Genomic DNA, 18,042 nt, shown 5'->3' with positions numbered 1-18,042 from the left:
GAAGACAATGAGAAGTGCGGTTTTAGTCAGGCTGAGGGAGAACAGGAGGTTTCCTTCTATCTCATACAAATCGCCCTGTTTTAATAGTCTAAGATGTAATATTTATTTCCTATAGATTTGCACTGAATTGAGTCTCAAAAATACGGAACAAAGCACAGTCAAAATAGATGAAACCTGATTGTCTCCCTTTTTTTTATTTCATAGATAAAAACATTGGATATTTTGTTGATTTATTGAGCGTCAAATAAGAAATGTCCCCGGTTTTCATTTCAGATATCTGGTCTCTCTAGCTCAACTCTAGGTAGTGAGAGCTAGCATTTTGTTTTGTTGAGTTAGCTTGTTGTGTAGGAGCTGCAGCTTTATTAGAATGAGAATTATCACACGATAAATTCTAATCCGGTCATCCTGGAGACCAAGTTGATGTTTGTACCAAATTTGAAGAGATTCCCTCAACGTGTTACTGAAATATAAAGAGGTAAAAAGAAAGTGTGGTACTAGGGGAGGACTAGGATTAGGCAACCCAAATCTTGTTCTCATTAATGGCTTATAACTGATTTGTAAAGCTTTAGCAACTAATCTATTAATCACTGATAAAGCCATTAATTACAGTTTACAAACCCTTCATAAATGAGAGCATGGTGCTGATATTCTTTAGTGGACATGTGAAGTTATAGTGACTGACCTGAGGGTACAGTGACGTGGACGGTGTACTGGCCCCTCTGCGTGTGGAAACTCTTCACACTGGTTTTAACTGAAGTAGATGATGATGATGATGATGATGATGATGATGAGGAAGAGTTGGTAGAGGAAGAAGAGGAGGTCACAGTGCGAAGTTTCTTCCTCTCCTTCTCAATGTGCTTCATCAGCAGGGTAGCCATCTTGTCTCCTCTTCCTCCCCGTGACAGAGTCTTCCTCAGCAGAACGGCCTGGGCCTCCTGCAGACTGTCAGAGAAATACATCATACACACAAAATACATCATATACACAAAATATACACAAAAATAAGTCATACACAATTTAAACACACTGATAAATGTGTGGAGTGTTAGAGGCTATATGAGGGTGAAATGCTCTTTTCACTGGAAAAGATATAAAGAGTAAATATTGAAGCCACCTTTTTACAAGATTGTTGTTTTAAACCAAGTTGGCTGTAAATATAAGAAGTCAGAGTTTGTTGGTGCAGTCCGGCTGTATCACACTGTCAGATCAGGAAAACACTCCACAGGAAGGACTACACGATGCGTTCACTGCTCCTCTGAAGAGGCCGAACTGCAACATAAACAACCTCCGGTTGTGATCAGCTGCAGCTGCTCAGTCGAGCTGTGGTCATGGTTACTGCTGGGACTACAGCTGCTGCTGCTGTGTGAATAATGGTGCTGTGGATGTGTTACAGTAGCTGTACTGCGACTCCTCTTTACGGGTTAAGCCCCACAGGATTTGAACCTATGCATCCAGAGCAGACAGATGGGCTGAGTAGAGCTGCACCAAATAGTCACTTGATCAGATAGTAGATTGATAAAAAAAATATCTGCAACTGTTTTGATTACTTTATTAAAAAATGGCAAATAAAATCCTGTTTTGCCAGATATAAACATTTCCTGCTTTTCTATATTTGATGCCACATTAAACCAGCAGAGGTAACATAACACATAATACTATATAATAATACAGCTCAGTCTTTCTCTGTGGATCATAGGGGAAGCAAAACAATTTCAGAAAGAAAATTGATATATTTTAGGAAAACCAAGGAAAATCGACCAAAGCTGCTCTAATGAGTGAAATCAAAGAACCACTTGAATCAGAAATTAGTTATTTTAGTTAGTCAGGAAGTTAATTGTCCACACTGTTAAAAACAATACAGGAACATGATGAGTACAAATGACAGGGACACAAATCAACAAACCACTTGATTTAAAATACATCAAGAAAGTCAAAATGAAAGTAAAATGCTGTGAATTCTGACAGGACTGTTAGCGCTATCAGATGAATAGGTGCTGCTCATCAACATAAAAAGGGAAACAGGGTTTTGAAGAAATGTGAGCTAAAATACTGATGTTCACAACTACACATTTGGCTGCTGTTGTCATTTGACCACATTTACAGACTGATAGAAAATTGGTGGGAACGTTCTGTTCATCTCTAACGCTGAGAGCAATGTGGGAGAGGGCCGCTGTCTGTGTTTCTGTCTCAAAGGCCTTAAACAGTGTGAGAAGGAGCCCAGACCTCCTGCAACTCCATGTATAAACACCACAGATTCATCCACAGCTGATAACTAACACACACTCCAACACCCTGCAGTCTGACAGAGCTTCACTCTCCTCACCTCAAACTTCACAGCTTTTGGTTTGTCCTTGACTTTTACGAGTTATTCAAAGCTGAGCTGGACAGAGCAGATAAAACTAAAGCCATGAGGAGCTGGTTTAAGACTGATGACTGAAAGGAAACATTTGTTGTTCTTCATGAGATTTGTGTTCTTCATTTTATGTAGGGTTATTCTCAGGAACTGTACAGCTGCAATGCTCTGAGCTTCTTCTTTCTCTTCAGCTGGGGCTCAGACATCAGAGCTGGATATTAATGGATTTACAGATTTAAAAAAAAACCTTCTTTGAATCATTGGCTGCAAATTGTAGAGACAGTGGTTTAACAACACTAAGTGCTGTGCTACAGGTGTTATCCTCAAGAAACTTCTTTTTGGCTGAACCGCATCAGCAGGGACAAAGAGGAGTCATTGGTAACGAGGCTTCTAACAACTATGACTCTACATATCAAACAGAGGGAGTTAGATTTTTCCCCCATTTTTCCTCCACTTTTCTTCTTATAGGCAAGAAATGCATCAGTTCTTCCATAAACAACATTTCTTCAACCACTGGTTCTTTGTCAGCGACTCCACATTCCATCAGTTCATTGTAGTGGCTTTTTATTCGCTACTAACATTTTTTAAATAAGTATTCAAGGCCTCCCCTTCAAATTTTCTTCTGCTGACAGACTACAGGGATAAAGTAGCAGACTCTCAAAGATTCTTCTGAACATCTGGATGAAAAGATTCTGACCAGTGTGGCTGTAGATTTACTCAGCAGGTAGCTGGAAGTGACAAAACTGAGCAAGAAGACGAGATGTTTTCATCTCCCATCTTTGTTTAGTTTAGAAACAGGAGTCACAACTTGAGGAATGTGTTAAAAATCTTATTGATGCTGCAGCAGACAGAATATTCTGGATCCAGATGGTTGGAGGAGTCAACAGCAACAGGTGCTGTTAAACCACTGTCTGTGTGTGTATATTCACACCAGATACTGCAGCCTGTTTGAAGCAACTACGTTACCCAGAATCCCTCCAGACTCATTTCCCTGTGGTCTGAATCTTGTATTCCCACAGTCTGTCCTGATACTGGCTCTGACCCCTGACCTCCATGACCTTTGACCTGTGACTCAGGGTTGTGTTGATTGTCAACACCGAGGAGACTCTGGTTTCTCACACTGACACAGATCAAACTCTTCACGTCAACTCAGAGACCAGGAGGAGACATGTTGACCTCTGTTGACCTTTCTCTCATGCTGACGGTCAAACATGCTTTTATATCCTCATGTCTTGTCTTCAGAAATTCACTATATCCACAGTTTGAAGCAAAACAACTGACCCACATCATTAGCTGCTCGGATTTTAACTAACAGTCGAAGACCAGATCATGTCACTCCTGTTTCAGCCTCTCCTCACTGGTCACTTTTCAAGTTGAAGATTTTACTGATTCATTCGAAACTCTTCATGGTTTAGCTCACAGTTACGTTACAGAATGAATCAGAGCCTCATATCCTAAAGCAGGACTCTGCTGGATCTTTTATAAGTCCTGGTTCAGGTCTAAAGGAGAACTGCTGAAGACCAGAACTCCCTGCATGAACACCTGAGGCTGCAGAATCAGTGACATGAGGTTTTACTTTCCCTGTTATTTTATTGCTTTTATCATATTTTATTGTATTTTATGTATTTTACTCTATTTTATTCACTGTAATTTTTTTGCTGAATCTTTATATAATGATTTTTTTTTATTTAGTTTTAATTTGTAACATTATTTTGAAGGATACCGTGTTGTCGTCGTCATTGTTAGGTTGAATTTGTCTGACAGTTGTGTGGCGTAAGATTCCTGTGTCACCATCCACTACTGATGTTTCATTACGTTTTCATTTGCTGACCTTTTAAACTTGACATATAAAGTCAACATGTTGTTTTCCATGACAGCCCTGAAGTGTGGTCTAACTACCTACTGGACATCCTGTACCTTCCATGACAGTTTTTTTTTTTCTTTATCAAAAGCACTTTAATAAAAAATATTATAATAGATACTATTATTATAAATTCGCATAAATGTCTGTTTCTTATTGTTTTTTTCCATGTTGTTTGTGTACTTATTTACAGACCAAAATAAACCTTTACCACAGTGTGCAGTATGTGGTCACAGTGAGTAAAATCAGGTGAAGAGCTCCACCTGCAGTCTGAACAGAGAACTGCACCAACTCTGCAGTCTGGACTCAAACACAAACTGTTCTCACAGGGGAGAGAGGGACGAGGAGAAGGGGAGAGAGGGACGAGGAGAAAGGGAGAAAGTGGAGAGATGGAGGAGGAGGAACAGGAAGAGGAGGAGGAGAGAGAGGGAGAAGAGGAAGAGGAGCGGAAGGAGGAGAAGAGAGGGAGGAGGAAGTTGGGCAGTTGCCCACGGTAACATCCTGCACTAAGCGTGAGGAGAGAGCAGTAATCTTACCTCAGCAACTGCTTCTTTGCTCCTCCGCTCTTCAGCCTCTCCACCTCCTTCCTCCTCGTCTCTGCAGGATCCACAGTTCTCTCCCCTCTCAGAACCTGATCAGACCCCAGGTCTGGAATCTTAGAGCTTGCCCGTCTCTGGTTCTCTACTTTAGACCCTGAATAAAACTTTACCTGTGAGATTTTAAAGACCCCTTCCCTTTCCTCTGACTCAGAACTTGAACTAGTTTGTTCTTCTTTAGACCCAGACCCAGACCTGGACATCAGAGATCCTCCTCTCTCTGCTTCAGGCCTCAGGTTTGGGACTGTGTAGGCTGTTGATCTTTTAGCTGAGCCAGACTGTCGGATTACACTTTCATCTGCTGTCATAGACCTTTCTTCAGTCTCAGACCCTGAAAGAGACTCTAGATTCTGGTTTTCAGTCAGAGACCCTGGATCTGCTCCTTCCTGTATCTCAGTCTGTGGATGGGACTCCACACTAGAGGTTTTAAAGGAGGCGAATCTTGTCTCTGAATTTGAGTGTAAAGCTTCCTCGGCCTCAGGTTCTGGATCAGACTTCAGGGTTGGAGTTTTTTCTGTGATCTGTGCTCCTTCCTCTTTGGCCTCAGTGTCTCTGGTACAGGTTCCAGATTTAGATCCAGCTTTAGTCAGTGCTTCCTCAGCTGTGATCTTCATCTTCACCTCCTTACTTTTCAGAGAGGCCTGGTTCTCCTCAGGCAGTGGAAACCTTTTTTGAACACCTTCAGTTTTGAGTCTACACTTAGCAGAACCAGAGATGGGGATCTTAGCATCCTCTTCTCTGTTGTGGGTTTCAGCTGGAGTAGATGGATCCAGGTCTGAGGCTCCTGGTTTAGCATTTAAAATGGCAGCTTTGCTGGTGATCTTTGTTGTGGCAGCTCTGGTGGAGGCAAACAGAGGGAAAATGGCAGCAGGACCAGAGCAAGCTGCCATGACGTGGCATTGAACAGGTCTGGTGGTTCTCTTCGGGGTGGTGGTTGGTCCTGGAGGATTATGGGGGGGGTTGAATTGGACAGGAGGCCTGTGTGGGATGATGGTGGGTTGGAGGGAGGTCAGTGGCCGCTCTAGCACAGAAAACGTCACCGTGGAAAACTCACAGCGAGGACCGTGGAAACCTTGCCGGCAAACACAGCGATTAGATTGTCGGCACAACGCTCCGTTATGGCAACGAGGAAAACATCTGGCTGCAGGAGGAGACAAGGATCGGAGACAGAGAGGAGAAGGACAGAAAAAAGAAGAAAAGTAATAAATATTTAATTTATCAATTCATTTAAGATTAGAAAAAGAACAAAAATCAACAGTAAACATCATAAAACTGGTTTTCAATTTTGATTCATCAAAAAAAAAAAAAGGACCACACACACCTAACACTATCATTGATAAAGCCTGGATTCAAGAGCACAAAACCTTTCACATGTATACAACATTATTTGACTAAAATGAGATGCTGAGATATGACAACAATTAGCATGTTTACAAAAAAAAAAAAAAAAAAAGACGTCAGAAGTCCCTCCTCATTTTCACAGTTTAAACACGTCTTGTGTCTCTTCTTTCAGCTCCTGAACATTTGAATTTTTACTTTATATAAAATATATTTCTCTTTTCTTCCTGATGTTGTTTCTGTCAAATGCTGTATTCTGTACAAGTTATCATTTTTATAAATAGGTGGTTGTACATGTTTCGAAGAATGATTTTTGCTCGCTTGTTAATTTTCATTGTTTAACCTCTTGTCTTTTATTTATGATATTTTCTTTTCCTGATTACATGACCAGAGGTTGACTTAGTCCACAGCTGCATTACTGGAGTCACAGTACAGATCCTCCTGGTTAAATATGACTCTAATACAAGTGAAAGTTTTTAAGTCACATTTTTACCTGAGTTAAAGTACTAGAGTACTTTAACTACTTCAACTTTAACTACAAGCTATTTATCTGGAAATAAACACTTAACTCAACATGCTTTCCAAAGTTGGATGGCAAATTTCTGTAAGTAGAGATGAATTCTGGTCATGCTGAACACAGCAAACATTTAAACAAAAGGAATCTTTATCTCATTTAATAATTTTTAAACATGGACTTGAAGCATCTTCTGCTTCATCTTTATCTAGTAGCCACTGTTAGGACACTGCCGGGTTCAAACTGAGCTGTTCAAACATGCAGCAGCACAACATGACTGACAGCATAGGAGTTGGCTGTGATCAACACAGTGTATGGTCTATTACACTTTTAGAAAATAAAATAAAATTCATTCTTCTGACTAGAAGCTCTGCTTCAAAGTAAGAGTACTTAAATAATACTCAAGTAAAGTACAGATACTGGAAAAATATACTAAAGTACAGTACTCAAGTAAATGTACTTTGTTACTGTCCACCCCTGCACATGACAGAAGAAAACCTGCTGGACAATAGTTCATAAACTGAGTCAGGCCCATGGCTGCTAATGATTTTGACTGCATTGCCATTTTTCATGCTAAAAAATAAGGACAAGAAAAGTCAAGTCAGTTTTATTTACATATAAAGACCTTTACAGGCTGTAGAACATACAACAACCCCTATATTTATTTACAGCCTTCATTTGATCGAGAAAAAACGGCAACAATAGAGAAAAAAATAAGCTGACATGTAGAGTTAGTCTCAGTACTACTGAGGACAGAGACTCAGAGGACAGAGACTTCTGTCAGTCTAATAGGTCGACTCACACTTACAATACATAGCAATGAACAAATCCTATTCAAGTTCAATTCATCTGACATAAACTCACGAACGACAAGAAATAAGAAATGTGACTCAGTGGAGTTCACAGCTGAACCTTCAGAAAAACAAACTGCTGTTTAAGTGTCCCCATATCCAGGTAAGTTGTCCACTAAGCACCAAAATCATCAGCTGATAAAAGTGTGTGATAACAGCGAAATACATCACATGGAGGCAATGAATATAAACAGTCTGTGAATACAGAAAAATATCCCATTTAGAACTAAAAATAGTCATACTAAAACATACAAAACTCTCAGAATGAAAAGTCTTCATTCACAACTAAACAAACAATTCTGTAAAACTTGCTATGGTTGGATGATTTTGGCTGAAATGCACCCTGGTAGTTGTAGTTGACTAACACAGATGTTCATCTTCTGCTCTGAGGAGAGTTTCATGTCCGTCAGAGACGTGGACAGAGATGACTGTCGGTCAATCTAAGGACAGCACTCTGAAACAGCTGCTCTCACTTTGAAACTCGTAGAGGAAAAGCCAGTAAGTAGACCTTGGGTTGAGATGACTTAGTGAAAGTTCTGGAGCTGTGAACTGTGGAGTTTTGTCATTCAGCAGAGTTGATGCAAAAACAAACTGATCTGCATTTTCACTTTTTCAGATTTTCAACATTTGGAAAAAATCCAGAGAGACAGACCGTCCGTCTGTCCATCCGACCGTCTCCTCTACACAGTTGTTTATGTGTGCTGTGTGTTTTTGAGTTTTCTTCTTTCAGGACAATGTGACCAAACAGAAAAGCTTTACGCTGCAGGCTCTGAGCCCCCTGGAACTTAGAGGTGTGTGTGTGTGTGTGTGTGTGTGTGTGTGTGTAAGCCTCCAGCCAGAGAGGGTTAATCTGTCTCCATTCATTCACGAGTTTCTGCAGGACATTCACAGCCGTATAATCCCAACCTGAAAGAAACCATGGGTCCTGTGTGTGCAGCCTCCTCTATAAACCACATTTACATACAACTCATCTGCAGCAATCAGTGTGTTTTGGAGGGAACGTAGCAGTTTGTTTTCATTCTGTCATAAAACAATCTACATTTGTTGTGTACATGCACATTTGCAAATCCTGTTTAGTGCATGATCAAGTGCATATTTAGTTCTCATGTTAAAATGAGTCAGCAGCACCTTCATTAGGTATGTAACAACAATTTAATTATGTAAACATTTATAAAGAGGTATAACTTATAAACAAAAACTGTTTATCAAAATCATAATATGTTGCAATGTAATTGCTGTTAGGTTATATTATGTTAATTAGGACCAAATCAGACTAAATGTAGTCCAACCTGATTCAGCCCTAAAACAAAGTGCATGGATGATTGCCTCAGTCAGTTAGCATGATGTCATGTATGAATACAACAGGTTAATATTACTTATATTACATATTATAAACCCTAACCCTAACCCTAACCCAGTTCTTCAAATCTTCATTAAAACAACATTCAGGTGTCTTTATCAAAACTGAAACTGATTTTCTATCTGACATCATTCCTCTTGTTCATATGGGAAATAAACAACAACTCTTCTTAAATTTACTCTTCCTCTTTGTTACTGTCCTTCCATTGGAACTCAATGGGGAACCAGTGTCCACATAAACAAAGTTTTCACGATAAAATAAATACTTCTAAAGATATCCACTTAACATGTTTAACTCAGACCGCTTAAACCACATAAACTTCATTTTGGAAAACATTGTTGCAAAAAATGAGGACTATAAATTTGAAAAACTGTGAACTTAGCCTTTATTTAGCTTACTGACTACAGCTGTTCAATCACTTGTCTATTCAGACAACAAACATCAATAGTTGTTAACTAAAAACAAGAAGCTGTTTTGGTTCACTTCTGTCTGATATCAGGAGTCATCATTTCAACACTGACTGGATGTTGATGGTAAATGTGTAAATCTGTTCTCCTTGTAAACTGTGTGCTGTGGGTTAACAGCAAAAACAGAGGTAGAACAGTCACTTATTGCTCTGTGTTATGAATTTTGAAACCATGAACCACTAACCCCAACATAAACAATGTACTTTTAACTAGCCGTTCAGTTTTGGCAAACAAAACCATAGATTGTAAATAAAGATGGATGTAGCCTCTGTGACGTCATCCGACGAGCAGATGAGGCTCAAGGTGAGCTGCTCCACTGTTGCCATCTTGGCAGTGTCTGACTCCACCCCCAACGCCTAGCTAATCCAAAAATTTGTTTTAAAGTTTAATCCATGGTTTATCGTATAAGTATTCAATCCAAAAAATAACTCTGGTCCATCTAAACATCTCGTTATCGGTTGGCGATGTCAGCAGTTGATATGTTCAATAAAGTTAATTTTCTCCTAAAGGGGCAGGGAGGTGAAGAAACTCGCGTCACACAGATACAGGAAATAAACGGAAATGAAGCGTCCTGGTTTCTATACTGTTTCTGCTAATAGCTAGTTAACAAGCAAAGCCAGGTGTACTTGCTGATTCATGGTAATAATAAAATAATACTAGAATTTCACTCACCTCAAGTGAGACTGTGGTTTGATTCAAAGTGGGACAACAAATGGCGGCGGCAGCTTGTACTCACGTTTGGTGCATCTCCTGGTTCTAGGCGTCAAAGTCCATCCAACGCAGCACTGACCTCCACAGACATGAGGACTGACACACACACAGAGAGAGAGAGAGAGAGAGAGAGAGAGAGAGAGAGAGAGATTATTTTTATAACTCCAAGTAAGTAAACAACAATAGCAAAGCAAGCTTGTGATTTGATGTTAACTGTGATGTGATGTCATTCCCAGCTCCGACATCTGAGAAGAATGGAACAGAGCATTAAATGTGTGTGTGCTGCAGACTGATAGCCTCTTGGCCTTCTGGGAAAAGGAATCAATTAACAGACCAACACTGGGTTAGACCCCCCATCAAAGTGACAGGCCAACACAACTTCACAGCCGTGTGTAACAGGAAGTGTGTGTGTTTGTGTGTGTGTGTGTTTGTGTATGTGTGTGTGTGTATGTGTGTGTGTGTGTGTGTGTATGTGTGTGTGTGAGAAATGTGTCAATAGGATTGTTTGGGAACAGTTTCACCACATTTGAAAAGTGAAGGAGAGTAGGAAGCTAATCAATTAACTTTATATATTGAAGAAATTCAGCACAGACAATAATGTTTTATTAGCTCATATTTATTAAAGGCTTTTTATTTCTAACCACTTTGAACACTGAGTGCTGACAGTGTTAATGCCACTTCCTTCCCATGCATGAGGGCGTTTTTTAAAATTACTTTATTGGTTATTTTAGAAAGTTTCAGCAGTAAAACATAATGAGTATGAAGATTGAAGTACATACTGTATACACGCAACACAAGTGAACAACTCTCGAGGAGGTTTCAGTGTTCAGATTTCAGTTGGTCTTGAATGATTTACACTTTAGTTTTTAACAAATTAACACATTTGACATGACTGATTTGAAAGAATTTATTAAACAGAAGAGAGGCTGGAGTCATAATTGTTGCGGAAACCCAGGATGATGGAGGCCACAGTGGAGAGTAAAAGATGTTTTTTTAAATGTTGCCGGCTGAGTGTGGACACAGCCTCCCCGCAGAGGATTTAATCATTACTTACAGTGTACTGGGTGTATTGTAGCTGCAGAGGAGGCCCCACTCACTCCCTCACACACACCAGGACCTGTGTATGTGTGTGAGTTAATGGTAAAGCTATGTTTAGACACACTAGTCTACACACACTCACTCAGTATTGAGTCTGTACACACAGTCTGGGCAGGTCTCAGGCTGTGTCCAACATCAGTCCCTTATTTATATTACTGTATAGTGCCCTGTATCGCCGTCTGTCATTATATTGCAGTGTCCACTACATGTAGTAAATTCAACACAATGGGCTGCACAACACAACACCAACATTTGAATTAGCAGAGAACATATCAAACACATTAAAATGCTGATGATGGATGATCAGTCATCACAGTTCATCCTGAGGGGAACCAACATCTTGACCAAATCCATCCAACAGCTGTTGAGATATTTCAGTTGGACCAAAGTGGTGGAACGACCAAGTGTAATTTAATATGGATGATGGATTAGTTGTTACTGATTTGTTTCCAAATGTGAAGATGGTATCTCTAATATTTGCCAAAAGGATTAAAGAGACACATACACCTGCAGCATGAGGCCGTGAGTGTGAATGAATGAGAACACCCACCCCTGAAGTATTATTTTCTGTTATTGTGTGTGTGTGTGTGTGTGTGTGTGTGTATGTGTGTGTGTGTGTGTGTGTATGCGTGTTAACCTAAATGAACTGAAACCAACTCTGTGTAACAGAGACCAGAAATCATCTGATCATCCAACAGCCAGACGCTGATTGGTATAGGTAACTGACAGGTCACTAAGCCTTGCCCCCTCTAATTTCACAGTTCACAATAATAATGGTGACAGACTTAACACACAAATATGTGAAATATTTTTTAAAAATCAGGTCTCTGATGTTAGGCAGAGGCAGAGGAAAACAGCCTCTCATTTCTAGCCGACTTGCAATCCAATTTTTCTGTGTTTTCAACTGACTCGTTTTAAAATGAGAATCCTGTAAAAGAGTCTTAAATGTGTAGCTGTCATGCTAACAGACTGCTAACACTAGAACGTTCAAGGTAAAAAGTTTTTATCCCCACCTGCTGATGGTGTAGAGAAGAAACAGCACGGATGTAGTACTGCAGTGGAGAAAGAGCTCTAATGTTACGATAAGGAAAAAATCGGACTAATTTTAACATAACCCTGTTAAGCTACTTAACTTGCATATTTCTCAAACCATGTTTAATTTTTTTAATTACCAGAGAAAGGGCTTTTAGGATGAGGACTAACTGATATGTTTGACAAACGCAACTATCTCAGGTAACTCTGGGTGAAATTGTTACATGTAAACTTCCCTGCTAATGTTAGCCTCAACCCTGATCGCATCCAGGACCGGCCCCTGCACTGAACCTGCACCTCCATATAATGAGTTTCAACTGGCCATGGGTTACTGCTTTAGGCATGAGATAGTTAGCTGGACATGCTAAAATTAGAGCAGATAAACAGTGTTTAAGGCATTCCTTACACTTCAGCTCTAGCAAACTAAACCCAGCCCATACTTAGGCCACATGTTTGTTTTCTCCTGGCCCAGTATACGCCTGGTTCCAAGGCCTGAATCTGGCCCATATACCACATGACTGACAGATGCTACTTCCACATCTGGACCAATTCTTGTGCACACACAGAAAATCTTCCAGCTGTCAGTCAATACAGGAGAATAACAGCCAGAATCTGCCCATATGTGGAAGTATATGGGACTCAGAGGACCCAGGTTTATGTTCGACCAGAAGATTAATTTTGCTTTTGGAAAGACTAAAAAAAGAGCTGACCCTCCAAACTCTTCAGTATCTCTTTGCTAAACCCCTCAGCCCCTTACCCACCTCAGTAAAAGTGATTAGTCAAACTGACATTAGTGTCAGTTTAAGGACAGCTGTGCTGCCTGATGGGCTAATGTCTGCATCAAGTTTCTAGTCTGCAAAATGATTTTCATTGAGATTTGGAATATGGAAGATTTTGGAAATCATTCGGAGGATATGAGGTAGCGAATTTGTCCTGGTTGATAAGAGCATGCAGAACCTGCAGTACGGTCTCTTAAATGTAGCGACATCACTTCATATCAGGTTTTAGTGATTTCATAGACACTCATTGGTTCTACTGCTGCACTCACTGAAAGTCACTGTGAGGTAAAATGCAAGCATCAACAGAAAGAGTGATCAAGTAACATCATGGAGTCCATGTTCTCCCACCACAGCTCCTATGCTCTCAACAACTTCAAATGTTCTCCTTTTTCTCCCTGAGAGGACACTGAGCCGTCTGTTAGCTTTCACCTTTCATCTTCTGTTTTCTCTCCCACTGAGTCTCCACATGTCCTTCACACAGAGAAATGAGGAGGAGATTTAACCCCAGCCACACTGTGAAGATGTTTAACAACTTAAACCTTTTGTTTCATCAAAGTGAGGAGCTCCTTGCTGCTTGAAGTCTGAGTAGCTCAAAACTTCAGTTCATCTCCTCACAGCTTTTAGAACAGAATCAAATAGAATTCAACTTTACTGTTCATCAGAATGGAAAACTGTCTTTAGTTCACCAACACATCAAACAGTTAAAACAAGTAACAGCACTTCTTGATAAGGCATCAATTATTAAAAGTATTAACAGTTAATAAATCAGTTAATAATGCTTTACAGTTATAAGCACAACTAAGCACTAATAAGAACAACTCTTGGGTTGCCAGGTTGGCAACCTAAGAGTTGGACCGCAACAGCCGGGCCAGCCCTATAATCTCATGACTGACTGACTATATTTCCACCACTGGTCAGTGGAGTGCTGAGCCACAATCTACCATGCCGTTCTGGTTTCCCGGCTGCTTGGGAACTGCAGGGAAGAGGAGGAGCACTTCCAATACACTGAGCCTCACCTCCAGTACAGCAAATAAACTACTTTGATTACATGTATCATTATTACTGAAGGAGGCAGAGGAATAACTAAACATAAGACACACTGAGCAGAGAGAGGGAGGGAGCGAGAGTAGTCACTGGTAACGAGGCTTCATATTAACGACTATGACCAACTCTACATATCAAACAGAGGGAGTAGACATAAAGACCTGCCTGTGATAAAGGTCTGTTACGTTCTGGAGTTGAAGTAAATAAGGACTATTGTGGATCTCAGAAGGATGCTGTGCTCTGTGTGACAGACTAATAAAGATATTGTGTCTCTTCTAACTTTCTCTCTGAGTGATCATGTTACAGTAAATACAGCTCAAATCACAGCTCAGTCTTTTTCTTTCATTTGTGTATTTGGTGATTTTGTCAGACGATGTCACAGTTATAAAATCAGGATTTGAACATAAGTGGTCCAGACTAGACATGAAATGGTATTGAAATTTAGTATCAGAATTATAGTAACCAAAATGATCGTGGTTATCAGTATTATCTCTCACATCAACACTTAACTTACTGTGTTGTTCTCTCTACATGTGGAATATTTTAAGTTTTGCACAAAGTGAGTCAAGCTATAAGGTCATAAATTGTTCTACCGTTGTAAGTCAATAGTTTTAAGTTTCAGATTACATTCAGTTACCAGTTTATGAAGAACATCTAAGTCAGTCTTATCCAACAGACCTGCAGTAAATGCTCCATCAAGGTTAATGTTCAGTTTTTATTGAGTGTGTTTCAGAGACGTGTTAATTCAACTGTGTGATCATTGCATTATACAGAGAGATATGTCTGTTACTGAGCCTGACAAAGGAGAGACTTACTGAGTGTGAGCGTCTGTTAAAAATCCACATATTTGATTGATTGATTGAGTGTGTGTGTGTGTATATGTGTGTGTGTGTGTGTGTGTGTGTACAGTCTAACAGGACTCTCAGGGCCAAGAAGAACTCTTTCCCCTTTTCACACACTTAGACAAACATGCCTGTTTATAACCTCTTTAAAGCTGCTCTGTTTACACACACACACACACACACACACACACACACACACACACACACACACACACACAATATCGAGATCTCTGCAACTAATCCTAAACCCTGTGAACTGACTGGCCTTATAAACTTTGTGTGTGTATGTATGTGTGTGTGTGTGTGTGTGTGTGTGTGTGTGTGTGTGTGTGTGTGTGTGTGTGTGTGTGTGTGTGAGACTGGCCTCAAGTGCAAGTCTGACTGACAGTCAAGTGATGGATGCAAAGTCAACACACATACTCTCTCACTCTCACACTCACACACACACACACACACACACACACACACACACACACACACACACACAGAATTTCACACATTCCTGAGGTGTCTGCAGTCCAACACACCTGCAGAGGATGATTGGTCGGATGTCTTATGGTCATACACACTTGGACTACATCAGTTACATCAGGTAACCTATAGACAGAATCATCTACAGCTGAACTTGGTTGTATCTGTGAATCTTCCAGACTGAAACATCTGCACAGCTGTGAAGAGAGAGAGCTGCTGCTTCCTCAACTGGTCATCCTCAGTCTGGATTCTCTTTTTCTGATTTTTCCTTTAAACAAACAATATCTTGACCACAGAAACACAGGTTAATGCAACAGCTTTCAGGTTCATGTTCTGACACCAGTTTGAACTGTTAAAACTTTGTTTCAGAGGAATCATGTTTTCTACTGCTGCAGTCAAATCACCTCCTCCTTCACTCATTCACTGCTCACTGTACAATTGACCAATAGACCATCTTAGTTGTCATGGTTACTATAACTATAATGTGGTTAATGGTCATGGATAATAGAAACAACATAAATAGCTACTTTCACATGGGAATCGAACACCGCTCTGTGTCACACTCATCCATCCACCACAACCTCCTCCTGACGTGGACTTTGTTTCTCTTTATACTAAGTCACTGCACTTTTCCCTTTGCTCCTGTCATAATTACTGCAGGACAGTGTCTATTTCAAAGGTTCCAGCAACTGTGTCCTTCTTTTCCCAAGATTCATTGCATGCTGGTAATGAAAATAATATTGCAGCAAACAACACTGACAGAGAGCCTGAGGATCACACTGTTAAATGTAAGTATTGGGTTTCAGCTCAGTTCAACAGCTAATGGTACAACAGTAAAAACAAGGGTTTTCAATCAAGGTTGCTAGACGACAGAAGCAGCGCTTTGTGATGCAACTGCATTAATTCTACATAGACCAGAACATCTCATTTCAGTTCGGCCTACAAGAGCTACAAGAGACGTCTGTGGACATAAAAACTGAAGGCGAGAAGTCAACTACGACTCCAGAGATGCATTTCGGCCAGAAACATCCAATCACACACATTCAAATTCATGGGACACTCACGGTGAGCTGCTTAAATTAATTCTCTTTTACTTTCTGAGTTCAGAAACCATGGCAACATGTTTCAACTACAAATTACACAACAAATCCTCTTCCAGACACTTAACAACAACTGACCTGCCAAACATCAGCATGTCAGCATTGTCACTGTGAGCACTTTAACTGCATGGGACCAATCCCAAATATTCTGATTTCAGCCTCTCAAATGAGAGACAATGTCACTGTGAAATAAATTAATTTGTGTATTTGGACTTTTGGTCAAACAAAACAAGACATTTAAAGAAATCACATTGGGCTCTGGGAAATTGTGATGGAATGATTCATGGATAATGACCACCTGTTCATTCATTCATTCATTCATTCAGTTTTAAGGCATGTTGATCATTTGATTGCAGCATAATTGATGAAAAATGTTATTTCAAAAAAGACAACTGTACTTTAGAATAATTTCACAGTAAACGTAAAAAAAGTAGGAAACGTATTGGTTTGTCTAACAGAATGAATGAGCCGTTTTTACTGTAAGAAGCTCTGTGTTTGGGTTTGAGAGTTTAATGATTTATTATCAGTTGTAAAAACATAAGTGTGTCAAGAGGAGCTGGACCATTTTACTAAAACATGACTGAGCTTTTGTTGTAGAGCTAATCAAATAATGGTTAATACACACACACAAACACTGTGTTTGTTTGACTTCAACAAGCAGAGGAGTATGTATGAAAACCGGTGTAACGTTACAAAACAATGTAACAGCTGCAGAGTAGGCCTAAAAAACAAATAATCGTGCTCACCCGGTCAGAGGTGCTCTCCTGCGGCCGCTGGCCTGCCCTCCTCTGACCTTCTCCTCGGGTTCCTTCACCGCCGCCGGCTTGTTGGCGTCCGGCTGCAGCGGGGTCGGTCTGCCGAGGCTCTGCCTCCTCCACCCGGTCTGAACCCCCTCGCGGTGGCCAGGCTGCACGTCTCCCTCCTCTCGGTGAGGATGATGCTGAGCTACGGTGTGAAGAGTTAAAATCCAATTCGTCCAAACGCAGAGCAGAGACAGCCGCATGTCTGAGTCGATCAGGGGACAGACACTTAAAAAAAAAAAAGAGGAATATCAGCAGGTTGTTTGTGTGATGTTACTAAACCCCGGCAAAATGCATGGTGTCTGTTAGAGGTTCAGGTTCACTATTACTGTTCGACCTCCAAGTGATGGGAAGTTTCCAGACAATCTAACCCCAAAGATTACCCGGCCTCTGTTTTTATACTGCTGTCGACCAATAGGAGCAGAGCAGCTCTACAGCCAATAAGAGGCCAGGGCCAACGAAGGGAAGCAAGGAGGGAAGGAAAGGAAGGTAAGCAAGGAGGTAGGAGCAGCATAATTTTGATGTGCTCCGAGCCCAGACCTCTCAAGTGGTCTGGGACTGGATAGGTCTGCTTCCTGTCCTGAGTCCAGACCTCTTAGGTGGTCTGGGACACATCTGCTTACTGTCCCCAGATTACAAACAAAAGATGATTGCCAGAAAACTGCAGATCTGCTCAATAACTCCGTTTGTTTAAATAAAGGCTGGAGACTTGTCTGTGTGTATATTTTATTCAATTAGAGCCGGTACTATGTATTAATATCTCTTGTACAAGTAGCTGCGCTAATTTTTATTTTACTGTTAAATTGATCTAATTTTCAGATCTAT

The 18,042-nt window shown here is 40.5% G+C and overlaps 1 protein-coding gene across 1 annotated transcript; it reads right to left on the bottom strand.

Annotated features, from left to right (window-relative positions):
* Positions 1-449: 449 nt before the first annotated feature.
* LOC111663386 (uncharacterized) lies at positions 450-17,534 on the bottom strand. Its single transcript, XM_087176982.1, has 5 exons — positions 17,164-17,534; positions 10,077-10,165; positions 4,751-5,951; positions 683-942; positions 450-460 (listed from the first exon to the last, which is right to left on the bottom strand). The coding sequence occupies exons 1-5, from the start codon at positions 17,418-17,420 to the stop codon at positions 450-452; spliced, it is 1,818 nt and encodes a 605-aa protein (XP_087033108.1). The 5' UTR covers positions 17,421-17,534.
* Between the last annotated feature and the right edge of the window lie 508 nt (positions 17,535-18,042).

Source organism: Seriola lalandi, unplaced genomic scaffold (assembly GCF_002814215.2).
Source record: "Seriola lalandi dorsalis isolate HSWRI2012SDOR001 ecotype SW California unplaced genomic scaffold, Sedor1 jcf7180002054575, whole genome shotgun sequence".
In the NCBI taxonomy this organism is placed as follows: Eukaryota; Metazoa; Chordata; class Actinopteri; order Carangiformes; family Carangidae; genus Seriola; species Seriola lalandi.
The sequence above is the reverse complement of the archived record's forward strand: the minus strand, read 5'-3'. Positions and strand labels throughout refer to the sequence as shown.